Below are 19,314 nucleotides of genomic sequence, written 5' to 3' on the forward strand. Positions count from 1 at the left end.
CTTTCCTTCCTCCTCCTCCTCCTCCTTCCTCATCCTCCTCCTCCTTCCTCCCCTTCCTTCCTTGGTCCTTTTTTCCTTTGTATATGTCGTTGTGCAATAAAGTATTATTGATTGATTGAAGGAAAATTAAATGTTAAGTAAGTGGTTGTTACCTGAAATTTTTCTAAGTACTTATTCTATTCTTTTTATATAAAGCTAATTTTGTCTTGTTACTAACCTATTTCCAAAGTCGAAATTGTATGAGTCTTTCACTCTCTGATATGTATTTGCGATCATCTTTAATTGGCAATGTATTTATAAGTTTTAGTATCTAACTTTATAATAGTACTTATAAAACTGTTGATGTTCCAAAAATAATAAAATAAGGTAAAGGTAGGTAAGTAAGTAGCTTTTTTTTTGACGTAAGTAACTTAAATGGTAGATTTGCCGCAATTGGATAGTTTACTAGGTCTAAGATAAATTATGAAACTCTCATTGAGTACAGTCATGAGCAATATGATGTACTTACCCTGTCGCACTATCATATTTGACATTTAATGAGACTTACGGTTGAATTTGTCAAAAAACTTAATGTGACATGGTTTCCAAGTGTATACATATTAGTACTCGTGACCGTACTAAATAAAGGCAAATCTAAAGGTGACAACATTTTCTTTTTTCTATTTAACTCATTTATGAATTTTAATAAAGAAAAATGTACTTAATAATAAGTGCGACATTTTGTCACGTTTTTTATGACGTCACATGTTGCTTTTTCATAAATTCCATAGTAATTTCGTGTGAGTTAAAATGGCCACATCGAAGCAATTCATCTAAGAAAGCAATATTGCTATTTGACATTTGTTTGCATTGCGCACTTACTTTTATTAAATATTGCTTTTAACTCGAGGTTTAGCTCTCTACCTACAGTTTAAAATTAATCAACCTGTAAATTTTTCTCAGTTTGTTTTCTGATCACTTCGACACTGGCAGAATGGTCGTATTCCTAAGCGATCCATTGCCATAATAAAAAAAAATTGCTTTCTTAGATGAATTGCTTCGGGCTTTTTGGCGGGAAACGGGAACGGGACAGTTGCTTTCTTCATTGAATAATCTAAATAATTAATACGAAGTGGTGTTTTGTGGTTAATGATCGCATTAAGTTAGTCGGAAGACATTCGCGAGTGTTATTATATAGGAGTATTCAATAAACAAAGTGTATCTGCCTATTTTCGCTTCGTGCCAACAAGCCGCTTCATAACTCGAAAGTTTATGCGGACTTTTGAGTTAATTCGTTTGGGGTTCGGAGTAGGAGTCTACTCCGAGGGTGGGGGCTTAGGTTTCATCATCATCATATTTCATCATTTCATCAATCAAAAAAAAAAATACGTAAGACATGGCTGTATGGGCATAGTTCCCTCTGCCTTACCCTTCGGGGAAAACCAAAAAAAAATGAATTGCTTCGATGTGGCCATTTCAACCCCCCTGACCAATCAGGTCTAGTTGAAAACTACCCTATTCAACAACTTGGCCGGTTAAAAAAGCTAGCGGAAACCAGGTATATTTATAGTGATGTTGGCTTTCTGCTTATTGTTTCTTGATTGTTCGTCATGATGTATTTTCTTCTCGACACTCTTAATCAGTTCGACGATTTGAGATATCTCTATAGCCATGTTGGCTATCTGTTCGTAAGCATTGATATGTTCTATCGGTTTCCATTCGTGGTGCAACCTGTTCAGAGTTACGTTAATGTCGGACATTATGTTGAATTTATCTGTAACATCGCCGATGAGGTACCCTACTTCAAAAGACGATGAATTCACATAACTTTTCTTTATTAATTCTGCTCTTTTTACCTGTGGAATGAGACATAATATGAAATACATACATAACATACATAAACAGCCTATATACGTCCCACTGCTGGGCACAGGCCTCTCCTCAATCAACCGTAGGGGGTATGGAGTATACTCCCCAACGCTGCTCCAATGCGGGTTAGTGGAGGTGTTTTTACGGCTAATAGCCGGGACCAACGGCTTAACGTGCCCTCCGAAGCACGGAATCATCTTACTTTTTGGGACAATCAGGTGATTCAAGCCTGAAAAGTCCTTACCAAACAAACGGCAGTCTCACAAAGTGATTTCGACAATGTCCCCATCGGGAATCGAACCCTGACCTCTAGATCGTGAGCCTAACGCTCTAACCACTAGACCACGGAGGCTGTTATAATATGAAATAACAAACACTAATTTTCCTTTTTTTAGAAGTTGGTTAAAACCCTAATAGTAATAGGATTACGAAAGTATATATAAAGCGAAGGTTGGTGGTAGGGCTAGCAGAGGAAGACCTAGAAGGACGTACGTTGACCAAATTGGAGATGTCCTTAGAAAAGGTTCAGTACGATCTAAGTACTCTAAACTGGCGTGCGTGTATGAAACAAATGAAATTCCATAGTCTCTGTTTACCCCGATGGGAAATAGGCGGTTAAAAACTACTTATACAGGGTGTTAGTGACATCGTAACGAATACTGAGGGGGATGATTCAGGCCATGATTCTGAGTTAATATCAAGTGGAATTTTTCGTCGCAAAATTCATGCTTTTTTTTAGTTTTTTTAAATTATTTCCAATTCTATACTTTTGCGATGAAAAATTCTACTTGATATTAACTCAGAATAATCAGCTGAATCATCCCCCTCAGTATTCGTTACGATGTCACTTACACCCTTCACAAGTACATACGGTAGTCATACTTAAGTAGGTATGGGTGTTAGTGACACCGTAACGAATACTGAGGGGGATGGTTCAGACCATGATTCTGAGTTGATATCAAGTGGAATTTTCAGTCTGAATATTCCTGAATTTTTATGTGTTTTTTTTTTAATTATTTTCAATTCCATACTTTTGCGACGGAAAATTCCACTTGATATCATCTCAGAATCATGGCCTCAATCACCCCTCAAAGTTGTCGTTACGATGTCACTAACACCCTGTATAAACTCACCAACCAACTATAACTGCGCAGGGTAGTGATACCGTGTCGAACACTGAGGGGGATGATTTAGCTCATGATTCTGAGTTGATATACGAGTATATATGTCGTTAAGATAGTGCAATTATAGTGCTAAAGTGCGATGCGGTGTGTCCTGGGGGGTTAAAAAGGCCACATCAAAGCAATTCATCTAAAAAAGCACAAACATTGCTATTTGACATTTGTTTGCATTGCGCACTTACTTTTATATGCGCGAATTTCAACATGCTTTTTTAGATGTTTTTTTTCGTTGTAGCCTTTTTAACTCTGTTGTAGTTCGACCTTAACACTTTCACGTAAACAACGTCATAGTACGCCGAAATTAGGTATAATCTCTACAGCACAACGTGGTATTACGTCTTATAAAAAATATTATTTCATACCAGAACGTCAGTAAACGTAGACTAGCTGTACTTTTATTTCACAGGTCAGTTACTGTGCCACAACACATCAAATTTTCAAATCTCTAGTGCTACGCTACATCGAATTTTTTTCATGTCTTTCGGAACACTACAATCACTACATACTTTCCTACTTCCCCCCGCGCAACGTCCATACACGTCGATCTGTCTAAATATCGCCTTTCATTAAGTTCACCTGTGCGCGTCCAGGAGGAGATGCTTTTGCGCCGCATACAACGAGTGATTCAGATAACTCTGGCAGTAACACTGAGACTGCAGAAGATTGTGAAACTGAAACTTTTAGTTGTGATAGCGTTTTTAATACTCGTAAACGAAAATCGTATACTAACAATTCAAATTCTTCAGAACCTAAAAGCAAGAGATCTGGACTCGACCCCAAACATTTCAGTGACGAAGAAAACTCTGACAATATTTCGATCAATTCCAGTGTATTGAGGAGAAATATAGGAGATGACCTAAATTTAGAAGCCTCATCTTTCGTAATCGAGCTTACACATATAAAAGGCCACCAAAGCCAGCTGTTGTCACCTTCATCAGTTTTTGCATTCAACATCAGACCTGAATCACGCGCGCACCAGTCATCGCTTCTACTAAACCCTTTTGCCGAAGAAGGTGGCCTAAGTGCACACACGCAGCCGCCATCTCCACCGCCGGGCCCTACAGCCGAAGTAAGCAACCCGACACCACACGAGCAGTCACCATCTCCACCGCCGAACCCTGCAGCCGAAGAAGGCAACCCGAGACCACGTGAGCAGTTACCATCTCCACCGCCGGACCCTACAGCCGAAGAAGGCAACCCGAGACCACGCGAGCATTCACCATCTCCACCGCCGGACCCTGCAGCTGAAGAAGGCAACCCGGAACCACGCGAGCAGTCACCTTCTCCACCGCCGGACCCTGCAGCCGAAGAAAATAACCCGGGACCACGCGAACAGTCACCATCTCCACCGCCGGACCCTGCAGCCGAAGAAGGTAACCCGGGACAACGCGAGCAGTCACCATCTCCACCGCCGAACCCTGGAGCCGAAGAAGGCAACCCGGGATCACGCGAGCAGTCACCATCTCCACCGCCAGTCCCTGCAGCCGAAGAAGGCAACCCGGGATCACGTGAGCAATCACCATCTCCACCGCCGGACCCTTCAGCTGCAGAAGCCAGCCCGGGATCACGTGAGCAATCACCATCTCCACCGCCGGACTCTGCAGCCGAAGAAAGCAACCCGGGACCACGCGAGCAGTCACCATCTCCACCGCCGGACCCTTCAGCTGCAGAAGCCAGCCCGGGATCACGTGAGCAATCACCATCTCCACCGCCGGACTTTGCAGCCGAAGAAGGCAACCCGAGACCACGCGAGCTGTCACCATCTCCACCTCCGGACCTTGCAGCCGCAGAAGGCAACCCGTGACCACATGAGCAATCACCATCGCCACCGCCGGACTCTGCAGCAGAAGAAGGCAATCCGGGACCATGCGAGCCGTTACCATCTCCACCGTCGGACCTTGCAGCCGAATCACAGAACGTCTATCACCGTGGAAGTGCTTTAATGTTATTCCCTTGGTTTGTAATTATTACCATATCGACTAAGGCTGAACGTTACTGAACGTTGACGTGAGTATACGCTGTTTTCTGTTCTTTCCCATCATATCTATATTCCGTGACAGAACGTCATTTAACGTCGCCGTGAATAAACGTTGTTCAATAATATTTTCGATTTATGTCACTCAATAGCAAACAACATCATAGAACGTCGCCGTGATTAAACGTTGTTACCAATTGTATAGGATTTGATTGATATAATACAACTGAACGTATTCTAACGTCGACGTATGATGACGATAGTGCTACTATCATAACTTTATTTTGAAATTGGTGTGGTACATCGTTGTTAGACGTTAATCATATTTGTATGAAAAAAGTATGTGCTATAGAGCTTAGTCTTCAATACAAGGCCTGTTTACGTGAACGTGTTAACTCACCTTCAAGTCACTATCTCGTACAGTCTCATACATCAGTCGAAACAATTTCATTTTCATATTATTATCATCACTGTCTGAATCACCCTGTTTCCTTGACGGCAATGATAGGGCTTGGAGCCCCACGGGTCGGGAAGCCTGCGAAACACTCAGGTTTTTTATAACATAACTACTTGGCCGGACAAATGGGGAGCGCTGAGGGCTCTCACTAAATACAAAATTTATGACAAGAAACACTACAGAACCCCTCGAAGGGCCTCCGTGGTCCAGTGGTTTGAGCGTTGGGCTCATGATCCGGAGGTCCCGGGTTCAAATCCCGGTGGGGACATCACAGAAATCACTTTGTGGTCCCTAGTTTGGTTAGGACATTACAGGCTGGTATGTCAAATATGACATAGCTCGGAGAATTACCAAGCTGAAGTGGCAGTAGGCAGGACACATAGCGAGGAGAACCGATGGCTGCTGGGGCGGAAAGGTTCTAGAATGGCGACCACGCATCGGACGACGCTCAGTGGGTAGGCCCGCTACAAGGTGGACCGACGATCTGGTGAAGGTCGCGGGAAGCCGCTGGATGCGGGCAGCGCAGGACCGATCGTCGTGGAGATCCTTGGGGGAGGCCTATGCCCAGCAGTGGGCGTCGTACGGCTGATAATGATGATGTCAAATATGATAGTGCGAAAGTGTTCTAAATAGGTACATTATATTGCTTACGACTGTACTTACATCATCCCCACTGCATTTAGAGCCAGACACACATTTTGGCTGCGTGCTATTATTACGGGTTTTGTTAATTAGTTCCTTCATGAACGTGAGTCTTAAGGGGTAGGACAGGTCTTTGAGAATCTTCTCCTCGGCTGGTATGGCGTTCTCGCTGACAGCCAGTTTCACTGGTACTTGGTTGTCACTTGCGACTGGAATCCAAAACATATTAGGGTGTTAGTGACACCGTACTGAATATTCAGGGGGATGATTCAGCTCATGACTCTGAGTTAATATCAAGTGGAAATTTCTGTCGCGTTAATGTCAAGTGTAAGTGCGCTGTCAATTTAATTTTTAGAGCATGTTGTGGGATTTTGTGAAGTTTAGGTTCATAAGCGCCCGATTTTTTATCACTGATGAATATGAGGGTGTGAGTCTGTCTGAAGAATTCAGGGTAGTAATTCTGAGTTAATATCAAGTGGAATTTTGCGTCGCAAAATTAATGTTTTTCTTTTTAATATCTTCAATTCTATACTATTGCGATGGAAAATTCTACTTGATATTAACTCAGAATAATGAGCTGAATCATCCGTCTCAGTATTCGTTACGATGTCACTTACACCCCGTACAAGTATGTACAAGTCCACTAAAAATGGCGATAAGGCAATAAAAAGTAAGTTTATTTTTTTATCGTGTGGGTTCAACCCTAGTAGAGTACATACAGGTAGCCTATATGACATAGTAACGAATACTGAGGGTGATGATTTAGACCATGATTCTGGGTTGATATCAAGTGGAATTTTCTATCGGAAAAATCAATTGTACTTTTGTTTATTTTTTATTTTCATTTCCATTCTTTTACGACGGAAAATTCCACTTGATATCAATTCAGAATCATGGTCTGAATCAACGCTCAAAGTTTTCGTTACGATGTCACTAACACCCTGTAATGAGATTACTCTTACCCATAAACGAAGATAAATATTTAGCACAAAATAACGTAAACATCGTTTTAGGAATAATCATTTTAGTCAATATAGCTTTATACTGAGTTGAGGAGGCCTATGCCCAACAGTGGGACGTGTATAGGCTGACGCTTCTACGTTTTATAGGTACTATGGAAATTACCCAATCCATAGAATATGTAACTGCTTTTTTAATTAAGAATTTAATTCGTTCATCAATATAATCAGTAATTAGTTATTATGTATTACTTAAGTACCTACTTTCGAGGAGCTCGGTGGCGGAGCGGTAAACGCGCTCGGTCTGTGATTGTTGGAGTTAAGCAACTTTCGCAAAGGCCGGTCATAGGATGGGTGATCACAAAAAAAAACATGTCGAGCTCCTCCGTGCTTCGGTAGGCACGTTAAGCCGTTGGTCCCGGCTGCATTAGCAGTCGTTAATAACCACTAATCCGCACTGGGCCCGCGTGATGGTTTAAGGCCCGATCTCCCTATCCATCCATAGGGAAGGCCCGTGCCCCAGCAGTGGGGACGTTAATGGGCTGATGATGATGATGACTTACGTACTTTGATAATGGGTTAGCTCCTAACCCAAACACCTCCAGCAGTGGAGCAGCGTGGTGGAGTCCACACTCTCTCTGGTTTATGATCCCATAAAGGAGGTCTCTGGGAGGAAAAAGACAATGCGAGGCATGCCACAAATTTTGTACCGGTAGAGCTTAGCGCTCCCCATTTGTCCGACCAAGTAGTTAATACCAGGCAAATCTACGATAATTCACGTCAACAAAGCTTTCAATACCCATTGGGCCCATCTTTCATTTTTTTTTACCTTTTTCCTCACCTTATGGTTGTCTGGAAGAAATCGCTTTAAGCGATAAGGCCACCATTTGCCATGTACTTAGTTAAGAGACTTTTTGGAATTATTTCTTTTTATTTTGGTGCAATAAAGTGTATTTGTATTGTATTGTATTGGGAAGGGTAATTTTATATGCAATGTTAAACAGAATGAACAGTTCAGTACAAATTGCGATTATATTTCACTAAAGATAACATTTTACAAGTCTCAATGGGCGGTAAGAATTAGATCTGTCAAAATACGTTTACTAGTGTTGTGACGTTTATTCAAATTCAAATTCAAAAATATCTTTATTCAGTAGGTAACATAGTTACACTTTGAATCGTCAATTTTCCATAACGAACGTCTCATCCGCCTAAAACTACTGCAGCTTCTCACAACCTGTATAGCCGGGGAAAAGAAGCTGCAAGAAAAACCTCGGCACAGGGCCCTAGACGTTCTTTAAAAAAAATAAAAATAAACATAAAATATTGGTATACAATTGAGTAACTTAACTGCCTAATATCAGTTCTCAGACAGTTAATCCCATGCATTCATATCTTCTAAATAATCACTAACTTTATAATAACCTTTTTTGTAAAGTTTTTGTTTAACTACTGTCTTAAAACTATTAGCATAGTGACGTAGTGATCAGCGCTGTCTTCACCTAGGCTGGGGCCCTTGGGCACACAAAAATTTGGGGCCCTTTTTGAAAGTAAAGAAAGCAATTGCGAAGTAAAAAAAGAAAAACACTTACTTATATTTTTTACTAAGTACCTATGAACCCATTTATAGGTAATCAAAAATACAGCATAGGTTGTTTGGTTTTTGGAAAAGTCGCAGTCATCGATAATATATGATATGCCTTGTAATCTGATTTGTGAAAAAAGTGTAATGTGCCCGACAAAAATGTTTTGACAATAAATGTGTGAGAGAAATTGTGGATCCTTCGGGGCCCCATAGAATGGGGGCCCTGGGCACGGGCCCCGTGTGCCCTTATGGTGAAGACGGTATTGATGATAGTGATCAGTCGAGATTAGGTCGACCGATTCTTTTCTATGTTACTGTAGGTATTTGTGTATTAATTACAATTTCATTAGCATTAAGTATTTTGTTTTAAGTTTTTTATTTTTTTACATCAATCAATCAGATTCCCAATAGGACTACGACATATTTTGGTTGAATAGGATTGTTTCTTTCTTTCGCTTTCAATCGCCGCCTTGTTTCAATCTCGCGGAGCAGGGAAATAATTGACAGATTCAGTTTTCTGTTCAATCGGGGCGTAGCCGTGTGGTCTAACTTGGCTTTTAAAGGCAGTTTCTTGTTGCCGTCCCGTCTTGATTTGTTATGTCCCATTTTAAACTGAAAATTAAGGTTAGTAGCATAGAATAAAGAAAATAATGGCCCCGATTCCTGCAGACACCGCCTAATTTTATTTTAGGTTATATCCGTCATTTTCGTATCCGTCGAAAAGGAAAGGGACGGATGATTCACAGCTCTTAATTTTAGGAAGAATGAGTAAATTAATGTGTCGGGTTATTGACTGACGTAAAATTTTTAGACGGTTGGTTTAGATTTGTGCTTAAAATTGACGTGTGTTCCATAAATTTTATGCTTGTCGATTACCCGTCCCTTTCCTTTTCGGCGGATAAGAAAAGGACAGATATAACTTAAAATAAAATTAGATGGTATTTACAGGAATTAGCACCAATAATTAATTAATCGTCCGTAGTAATGGAATTTAATAACGGCCTCCGTGGTCCAGTTGAGCGTTCTGCTCACGATCCGGAGGTCCCGGATTCAAATCCCGGTGGGGACAAATCACTTTGTGATCCCTAGTTTGGTTAGGACATTACAGGCTGATCACCTGATTGTCCGAAAGTAAGATGATCCGTGCTTCGGAAGGCACGTTAAGCCGTTGGTCCCGGTTACTACTTACTGATGTAAGTAAGTAGTCGTTACATGAGTCATGTCAGGGGCCTTTGGCGGCTCAATAGTAACCCTGACACCAGGGTTGATGAGGTTGGTACGTCACCTCACAACCCACACGATAAGAAGAAGAAGAAGTCCTAGTAACTTGAATAAAGAATTTAAAATTAAATTAATTAAATTGAAGGCCGATCACCGACTGATTGTCCAGAAGTAAGACGATCCGTGCTTCGGCACGTAGAGCCGTTAATCACGGTTGCTACTTACTGGTGTAAGTACGTAATCGTTACTTGAGTCACGTCAGGGGCCTTTGCCGGGTCAATAGTAACCCTGACACCAGGGTTGATGAGGTAATTCACCTCACAACCCACACGATAGAAGAAATGGCTATTAACGTTGGGAAATGCGTAATGTTGAGCGACAACTTACGACTGCAAAATACTCCTTCAAAAGTAGCATTTTCACCGGCCATGATGAATCCTCCAGGATTCTTTGCTCGACATTACTTAAGTTCAGGCCTAAATATAGGCATTTGACCATAAAAATTGTAGCACCTGAAACACAAAAACAAAAATACAAAAAATACTTTAGTTTCATAATATGTCTAATTACACTCCACCAACTCCACCAACCCGCATTCTCCGGTTGATTGAGAGGAGGCCTGTGCCCAGCAGTGAGACGTATATGGCTGTTTATGTTATATTAATATTTATTAAGTATGTTGGTCCCGGCTATTAGCCGTAAAAACACCTCCACCAACTCGCAGTGGAGCAGCGTGGTGGAGTATGCTCCATACCCTCTCCGGTTGATTGAGAGGAGGCCTGTGCCCAGCAGTGGGACGTATATAGGCTATTTATGTTATGTTATGTGAGTTTCACGGCGCAACAATTGACGCTTCTGCACTGTAAAGTTCACAAATAAATAAATAACACAATAAAATAATTAAATACAGCGTCTGTGGTCTAGTGGTTAGAGCAAGGCTCACGATGCTGGTCTGGGTTCGAATCCCGATGAGGACATTGTCAGATTCACGTTGTGAAGTTGCGTTCTGTCCTTTATCCGAAAAAGTAAATGATGTTGTGCTTCGGAAGTCACGTTAAGCCGTTGGTCCCGGCTATTAGCCGTAAAACACCTCCTGCCGCAGTGGAGCAGCGTGGTGGAGTATGCTCCATACCCTCTCCGGTTGCAGGGTTGCAGGTAATGAAGGTTGCTAGTTTGGCCGACTTCTGATTTAGATTCTAACGTGGTAGCCCAGTTGGTAGAAAACTTGCCTCTCACTTTGAGGTCGCAGGTTCGAATCCATCAGGCCTAAACCAATGAATATCGAATTTGTTTTCGAATTCATGTTTGGATCATAAATGATTATCAAGCGCTCAGCGGTGAAGGAAAACATCGCGAGGAAACCCGCATTCCCGAGAAATGCATTTTCGATATGTGCCCTAACCTAATAACCTGTATTGGACTGGATTTCCCTTCGCGGGTTGGAAGAGGTGGATTACCAACCACATCAACCCTGGTGTCGGGTTACTATTGAGCCGCCAAAGGCCCCTGACATGGCTCATGTAATGATTACTAAGTTACAACTGGGACCAACGACTAGACAATCAGGTAATCAGCCTGTAATGTCCTAACCAAACTAGGGATCACAAAGTGATTTTTTGTGATTTTTCCCCACCGGGATTCGAACCCGGGACCTCCGGATCGTGAGCCCAACGCTCAACCACTGGACCACGGAGGCCGTTATGTTATTTATGTGGAATAAAAAGTCTATCAAGAGGTTGGTTATCCACCTCACAACCCACACGATAGAAGAAGAGAAGAATAAACAATTTATTGATTGAATGTTGAAGATCGAGGTCTTAGAGGAAGGGATTCTCTTAAAATGCATAAATGTTTTTGTCATAAGTAATTTGAATTATCATAATCCTTTTTGCATAACGTTTTTTAGCATAATAGTACTTTCCCATAATAACATCTAGGAATACTGTATTGTTAGGTATAACTTATTTTTGGACTAATATTTGTTGGTATAAATTTGATTCGCATATAAATAGGTAAGTATCCATAATTCTTTTTTAGAATAACAAATAGTGTTTTGTCATAATTTTTACAAGGCATAACATTAGGTTAGGGTGCGGCGGGGGTGGCCCTTGGGCCACCCCTAAGCCGCCAGCATGTTTATCTTACACACGAAAAGTATACCGAATGATGACCAACAGCATGAAATAGTGGCAAAAAATATAAAAAGTCACAATCATGAATCAAATGCAGCCAAGGAAAAAGTAAGTTTCGAAAATGTTCAAAGTTGCGTCAAAACTTTTCTTATTCGGAGTACTTATAGTTTTTATGCTTATAAATAATTATGCTTAAGTATATATCATTATTGCCATTAGTTATTATGCTTATAGTAGTTATGACTTTCAAAATTACTTATGCTTAAAAAGTTATGACAAATTAATACTATGCGAAACTAATAATAGGACAAATAACAGTATGCCATGGTAAATTATTACATAAAATTTTATGAGTAAAAATAGAGAACCCTTAGAGGAATGAAATCGACGGGTTTTTGAATTCTTTTTTATTTTTTATTCCCGTTGCTCCAGGTACATTATCCCCACCAGTAGTCGATCTCCCAGCCGTACTCCAGCGGCCACCACCACCTGGTCGACTTCTTCTTGCGGGTCTGGTTCTGCAGGTACAGGAGCCACCCCTTCATGTTGCTGGGGGTCGTCCGTTTCTTCTTTTTCCCCCCCAATCCGGCTGGTTTGCTGGTACCATCCGGTTTCCTTCAAGAACACAATACCATGTATTAATCTCGCATGAGGAGCTCGGTGGCGCAGCGGTTAACGCGCTGGGTCTGCGATTGTTGAAGTAAAGCAACTTTCGCAAAGGCCGGTCATTGGATGGGTGACCACAAAAAAAAAGTTTTCATCTCGAGCTCCTTCGTGCTTCGGAAGGCACGTTAAGCCGTTGGTCCCGTCTGCATTAGCAGTCGTTAATAACTACCAATCCGCACTGGGCTCGCGTGATGGTTTAAGGCCCGATCTCCCTACCCATCCATAGGGAAGGCCCGTGCCCCAGCAGTGGGGACGTTAATGGGCTGATATCCACCGGTATTTGAACCCGGGACCTCTGGATCGTGAGCCGCTCAGACCACTGGACCACGGAGGCCATCTGCATTGTTTTTGGGGAACAAATTGTATTGTATTCATGTGTTAAAAAAGTCTGATTGTTTAAATGTAGTTCTGTGCAATAAAGTATATTTGATTTGATTTGTACTTAGGATAGTCAATCAATCAATCAATAATACTTTATTGCACAAGAACATATGTAAAGGACATAAACATACGAATAAAACATAAGCACAATAGGCGGCCTTATTGCTAAACAGCAATTTCTGCCAGGCAACCTTAGGGTGAAAGAAGATTATTCATCGGAGCACGGGCTGGTGCAATAAACATTATAATGATACCAACAAAACAAAAAAAAAAGAAAAAAAGTATAATAAATAATATATACATATATATATATATATATATATATATTAGTCCTGGGTGTGTTGTAATAAAACTTACGACGAGGTAGTAGTGGTGGTCGCGTCAGAAGGCAATGTGGTTGTCGTAAATAGTTTGTCCAATGGTTCAACGATTTTGTACTTCCTCTCAATCTCGTGGAGCATTCCGACGAAGTGATGAATGTCGAAATATAAATGCTGTATTTCTTTCAGGTTGAGCACGTGTTCCATTAACCACAACCGGCGGCCGAAGGACACCGAGTGGTTGTACCGGTCAACCATTTTCCGGTACTTGTCTATTAGGATGAAGTTTAAGTAACCTGAAAAAATAAAGAAATAACCACATAACATAGACACCAACCTACCTCTTTTTTTACGTGACTTATTGTAGATTTGCCGCAGATGGCATTAACTACTTGGCCGGACACATGAGGAGCGCTGAAGGCTCTCACCCGGTACAACGTTTAACACAACAGGCCTGAGGGTGCCCAGTTGGGCGCGAACCTCGGCTCAGGGCGCCCTAGTGGGTCGATAGCGATAAGCGCTGAATGAGGGAAGTCGTCGACCACGCCGGCGGGGTCGATATCGGGGTTCTGAAGTGTTCGGTGTCGCGAGCTGATTGGCTGCCTCTATGGCTAGAGTAATCGGGTCGTCGGGATTGTATATTACGTCCTTCGGACGCCAATTCTTCTTTCCTTGGTCCAACTAGTTATACTGGGAAATGTATCAGTTTATGTGGCCGCCAAGAGGTCTAATTCACAGGGCAGGTGTGCCCAATCCAGTTACCCTCCTGTAGATCCGGGGCTGCCAGGCAGGGTCCCGTCTTGGCTGATTTTGGCGCCCCCTTAAAACTTCGCCCGGTGCGATTGCACCGCTCGCAGCGCCCTAGGCCTAACGCCTAACGGCCTCCGTGGTCTAGTTAATCGTTGGGCTCACGATCCGGCCCCGGGTTCGTTGTGATCCCTAGTTTGGTTAGGACATTACAGGCTGATCACCTGATTGTCCGAAAGTAAGATGATCCGGGATTCGGAAGGCACGTTAAGCCTTTGGTCCCGGTTACTACTTACTGATTGTAAATATGTAGTCGTTACATGAGCTATGTCAGGGGCCTTTGGCGGCTCAGTAATAACCCTGACACCAGGGTTGATGAGAGTATTCGACCTCAAAACCCATCATCATCATCAGCCCATTATCGTCCCCACTGCTGGGGCACGGGCCTTCCCTATGGATGGATAGGGAGATCGGGCCTTAAACCATCACGCGGGCCCAGTGCGGATTGATGGTTATTAACGACTGTTAATGCAGCCGGGACCAACGGCTTAACGTGCCTTCCGAAGCACGGAGGATCTCGAGATGAAAACTTTTTTGTGGTCACCCATCCTATGACCGGCCTTTGCGAAAGTTGCTTTACTTCAACATTCGCAGACCGAGCGCGTTAACCACTGCGCCACCGAGCTCCTCACCTTCAAAACTCTACCTCAAAACCCACATGATAAGAAGACCGCCCTAGGGCCGCCACTGTGAGCGCAACTCCAACTCGCATTTAACTGTTTTTTTTTCTTCATTGGACTCACCTATTTCATACTGCGGATTTTGATACCCGACTTTTACCCGTAACGGGGATAGCGCTTTGATCCGGCGGTCAGTATCGGCCACTATGTCGTATAAAAGTCTTTTCATCCGCACCCCGCCCTTCCGTGCGTCAAAGTTATGCGAAGCCGGCTCGTTTGGGCCAAATTTAGCCTGCTGCGTGCTGTCTTTGAAACACGAAAACAGCAAGAGACCTTAAAGAGAAATTGACTGACTGATTGGTTTTCATTATTATATCGTTGGTCCCGGTTACCACTTACTGATGTAAGTAAGTAGTCGTTACATGAGCCACGTCAGGCCTTTGGCGGCTCAATAGTAACCCTGACACCAGGGTTGATGAGATTGGTACTCCACTTCACAACCCACACGATAGAAGAAGATTATTATATCCTATAAGTATTAAAAAAAATGGCTACATCGAAGCAATTTATCTCTATGAAAGTTTTGTGTTGTTTGGCCAGATTTATCGTGTTCAGTTCCTTAGTTCGGGAGAATAAATGAAAGCACTCTTCCTGATATCAGTTCACTATATTGAGTTAGGTAGCGCACATATTACACACAGTAATATTACCGGAGCGGCGGTCGCGCTAAGACTGCCGACCCGTTAAGACATCGGAATACAGATACGCGATTAATATGCTATACATAACATAAACTGCCTATATACGTCCCACTGCTGGGCACAGGCCTCCCCTCAATCAACCGGAGGGGGTATGGAGCATACTCCACCACGCTGCTCCACTGCGGGTTGGTGGAGGTGTTTTTACGGCTAATAGCCGGGACCAACGGCTTAACGTGCCCTCCGAAGCACGGAATCATCTTACTTTTTCGGACAATCAGGTGATTCAAGCCTGAAAAGTCCTTACCAAACAAAGGACAGCCTCACAAAGTGATTTCAACAGTGTCCCCATCGGGAATCGAACCCGGACCTCCAGATCGTGAGCCTAACGCTCTAACCACTAGACCACGGAGGCTGTTGATTAATATGCTATAAGTACTTATATAATATTTACTATGTCGCTACAAAAGCAATATTGCTATTTGACAGTTGTTTGCATTGCGCACTTACAGCTACGTTTAGGTATATGCGCAACTGTCAAATTGCAATATTGCTTTCATAGATGAGTTGCTTCGATGTGGCCATTTTAACCCCCCTGTAATTATCTTATCCGCCGAAAAAGAAAAGGACGGGTAATCGACAGGCACATTATGAAACGCACGTCAATTTTAGGCAGTTTAAAAAACCCTTCCAAAATTTTGTATTAGCCAATAATACGACATAATTAAGTTGACAGCACACGTCAAAGGGGTTGCATATGATACTGTCTATTTTATTCGCCCGAGTTATTCATTCATTTTAAAATAACAGTTGCCAATGATTCGTCCCATTCCTTTTCGGCGGATAAGAAAATGACAAAAATGTTTATTCTTCTTCTTCTATATACTATTGAGCCGCCAAAGGCCCCTGACATGGCTCATGTAACGACTACTTATTTATAATCAGTAAGTAGTAACCGGGACCAACGGCTTAACGTGCCTTCACGGATCATCTTACTTTCGGACAATCTGGTGATCAGCCGTCAATGGCAAGGTGTGTTTAATGTAAATAATATAAAGGTAAGTATTATGCAATAGATAGAAGGGTACCTACCTAATATTTAGTTTGCATCACCAACCAGGTAACATATTTATTACATCAACGTTCATCACTGTTGGCTCACTCACTCACTGTCAGTCACTACTACGTGTCAATCACTGCGGGCACGGTCACGAAAACTAATGGCCCCGATTCCTGCAGACACCTCCTAATTTTAAGCATGGTAAAAGAAGACCAAAGGCGGAAGGATGGGCGGAAGGCAAGTGGGAAACCACTGCCCTATTATTCCCTAAAAAAGTAGCATGGAAAATGCTGCACCGACAAGAGCGTGGCTCTTAAATTGACGATGATAAAGAAGACCAGGGTGGCCATCTGGCCACAACGAAGCAATTCGTCTACGAAAGCAATATTGCAATTTGACATTTGCTCATATAAAAGTAGTTGCGTAATGCAAACAACTGTCAAATAGCAATATTGGTTTCTTAGATGAATCGCTTCGATGTGGCCATTTTAACCCCCCAGGTACATGTTCAAAACTGACAGCTAGTATTCCAAGGTTATTCCAGCTGACGTCATCCGCCCCTGCGTTGCCAATTCGTAAAAAATAAATTACCCACGTCCAATGTTTTTATATTTACTTTACCAGGAAATTTTGTACTTTTAGTAAAAGGTTTACGTATTATGTAAGTAGGTATAAGGCACCTAATAACGTTTTTACACCGCTTACCTGTAAATACTGAAGACTAGATAGGTCTGGGTTTTATGGAAGCGACTGCCTGTCCTTTCAACCAGGTTAGGTCACATACTTAAGAAACGCATTTCTCGGGAATGTGGGTTTCCTCGCGATGCAGTCCTTCCAAATCCAAACATGAATACGAAAACAACTTTGACAATCATTAGTTTAAACCCGTGCTGAACCTACAACCTAACAATGTCGAGTAACAAACATACAGGGTGTTAGTGACATCGTAACGAAAACTTTGAGGAATGATTCAGACCATGATTCTGAGATGATATCAAGTGGAATTTTCCGTCGTAAAAGTATGGAACAGAAAATAATTTAACAAACGCAACATTTTTCTTGAATTTTCCGACAGGAAATTCCACTTGATATCAACTCAGAATCATGGCCTGAATCATCCCCCTCAGAATTCTTTACGGTGTCACTAACACCCATACCTACTTATATGGCTACCTGTATCTTGTATGGGGAGTAAGTGACATCGTAACGAATACTGAGAAGGATGATTCAGCTGATTATTCTGAGTAAATATCAAGTGGACTTTTCCATCGCAATAACTATAGAATTGAAAATAATAAAAAAACAAAAAAAAATTGAGGAGCTCGGTGGCGCAGCGGTTAACGCGCTCGGTCTGCGATTGTTGAAGTAAAGCAACTTTCGCAAAGGCCGGTCATAGGATGGGTGACCACAAAAAAGTTTTCATCTCGAGCTCCTTCATGCTTCGGAAGGCACGTTAAGCCGTTGGTCCCGGCTGCATTAGCAATCGTTAATAACCATCAATCCGCACTGGGCCCGCGTGATGGTTTAAGGTCCGATCTCCCTATCCGTTCATAGGGAAGGCCCGTGCCCCAGCAGTGGGGACGTTAATGGGCTGATGATGATGATGAACTCAGAATCATGATCTGAATCATTCCTCAAAGTTTTCGTTACGATGTCACTAACACCCTGTACTTACATCCTATGATGTTAAAAAAAACTAGTTAAGTACTTACAAAAGCATAAAATACCTCCCAGCCCATGCATTTTCCGTTGCGACACAAAATTTTAATTCAATTAAGTAATTAAAATCGTGTAAGTAAATTAGAAGATTGTATATCGCAAGTAGAATGCAAATATATGTTAGTTTAAGTAAACTGGTCAAGTGCGTGTCGGGTCACGCGCATATCAGTGTTCTGTTCCGTAGTTGATAAAACTAAAAGTAATTTAAAGTATTTATAAAAAATCTAAAAACAATGCTAATTAAAAAGAGCTATTATTCTGGACATTGTAGTTTACGCGGTTATTATCATAATTAAAACACATTATAACGGATTCTTACCGCGTTTGAAATAGGGATATGAGACTCCCGATATTTCGACACTGTTGCAAGTGCCATGATCACGGGATGACTGATGAGATTGGAGTAGAGTAGGTAGATCCATAATTTTCTACGGGCAGACATATTTGTTTACCCTCTTTCGTGCCTGATTTAAACGCGGCAAGAACCCGTTTTTAATTACATACACATACAAACATAAGCTCACGCCTATTTCCCACCAGGGTAAGCAGAGACTATAGATTTTTTTTATGACGTGACTTATTGTAGATTTGCCGCAGATGGCATTAACTACTTGGCCGGACAAATGGGAAGCGCTGAAGGCTCTCAACCGGTGCAACGTTTAAGACAACAGGCCTGAGGGTGCCCAGTTGGGCGCGAACCTCAGCTCAGGGCGTCGTCTGAGAGGAAGAATATTTGAAAGGATTAATCGACCCTAGTGGGTCGATAGCGATAAGCGCTGAATGAGGGAAATCGTCGACCACGCCGGCGGGGTCGGTTTCGGGGTTCTGAAGTGGTGTCACGAGCTGATTGGCCGCCTCTATGGCTAGAGTAATCGGGTCGTCGGGATCGTATATTACGTCGTTCGGACGCCGATACATTTCAGTACCGTCCCTAAGCGGGATGTATTCGGAAGCCGCAACTACCAGGAGATTTGGGTGGTGCGGAGCGCAGCATTTGAGCCATTGAGCAATGGTTGGCAGAAAAGAGACTATAGAATAATTAC

The 19,314-nt window shown here is 42.3% G+C and overlaps 1 protein-coding gene and 1 non-coding gene across 5 annotated transcripts in view; one reads left to right on the plus strand and one right to left on the minus strand.

Annotated features, from left to right (window-relative positions):
* Nucleotides 1–18,693, minus strand: part of LOC126379575 (uncharacterized) — a 30,120-nt gene extending 11,427 nt beyond the window's left edge. Inside the window, exons 1-5 of one of the 4 annotated variants that reach the window (XM_050028379.1) lie at nucleotides 18,265–18,277; nucleotides 14,918–15,127; nucleotides 13,405–13,663; nucleotides 12,448–12,615; nucleotides 10,256–10,380 (exon numbers count right to left, since the gene is read on the minus strand). In XM_050028379.1, the coding sequence (XP_049884336.1) occupies nucleotides 10,256–10,298 (43 nt within the window). In that variant the 5' untranslated portion in view covers nucleotides 10,299–10,380; nucleotides 12,448–12,615; nucleotides 13,405–13,663; nucleotides 14,918–15,127; nucleotides 18,265–18,277. Of the gene's footprint in view, nucleotides 1–10,255; nucleotides 10,381–12,447; nucleotides 12,616–13,404; nucleotides 13,664–14,917; nucleotides 15,128–16,584; nucleotides 16,676–18,264; nucleotides 18,365–18,590 lie in introns of those variants that run through there. The other 3 variants (XM_050028378.1, XM_050028380.1, XM_050028381.1) reach the window with 3 other exon arrangements.
* On the plus strand, nucleotides 5,657–5,729 carry Trnam-cau (transfer RNA methionine (anticodon CAU)). The gene has a single exon. It is a non-coding gene; the product is annotated as a tRNA-Met (tRNA).
* Nucleotides 18,694–19,314: the final 621 nt, after the last annotated feature.

The sequence above is a fragment of the Pectinophora gossypiella genome, chromosome 29 (genome assembly GCF_024362695.1).
Source record: "Pectinophora gossypiella chromosome 29, ilPecGoss1.1, whole genome shotgun sequence".
Taxonomy (NCBI): Eukaryota; Metazoa; Arthropoda; class Insecta; order Lepidoptera; family Gelechiidae; genus Pectinophora; species Pectinophora gossypiella.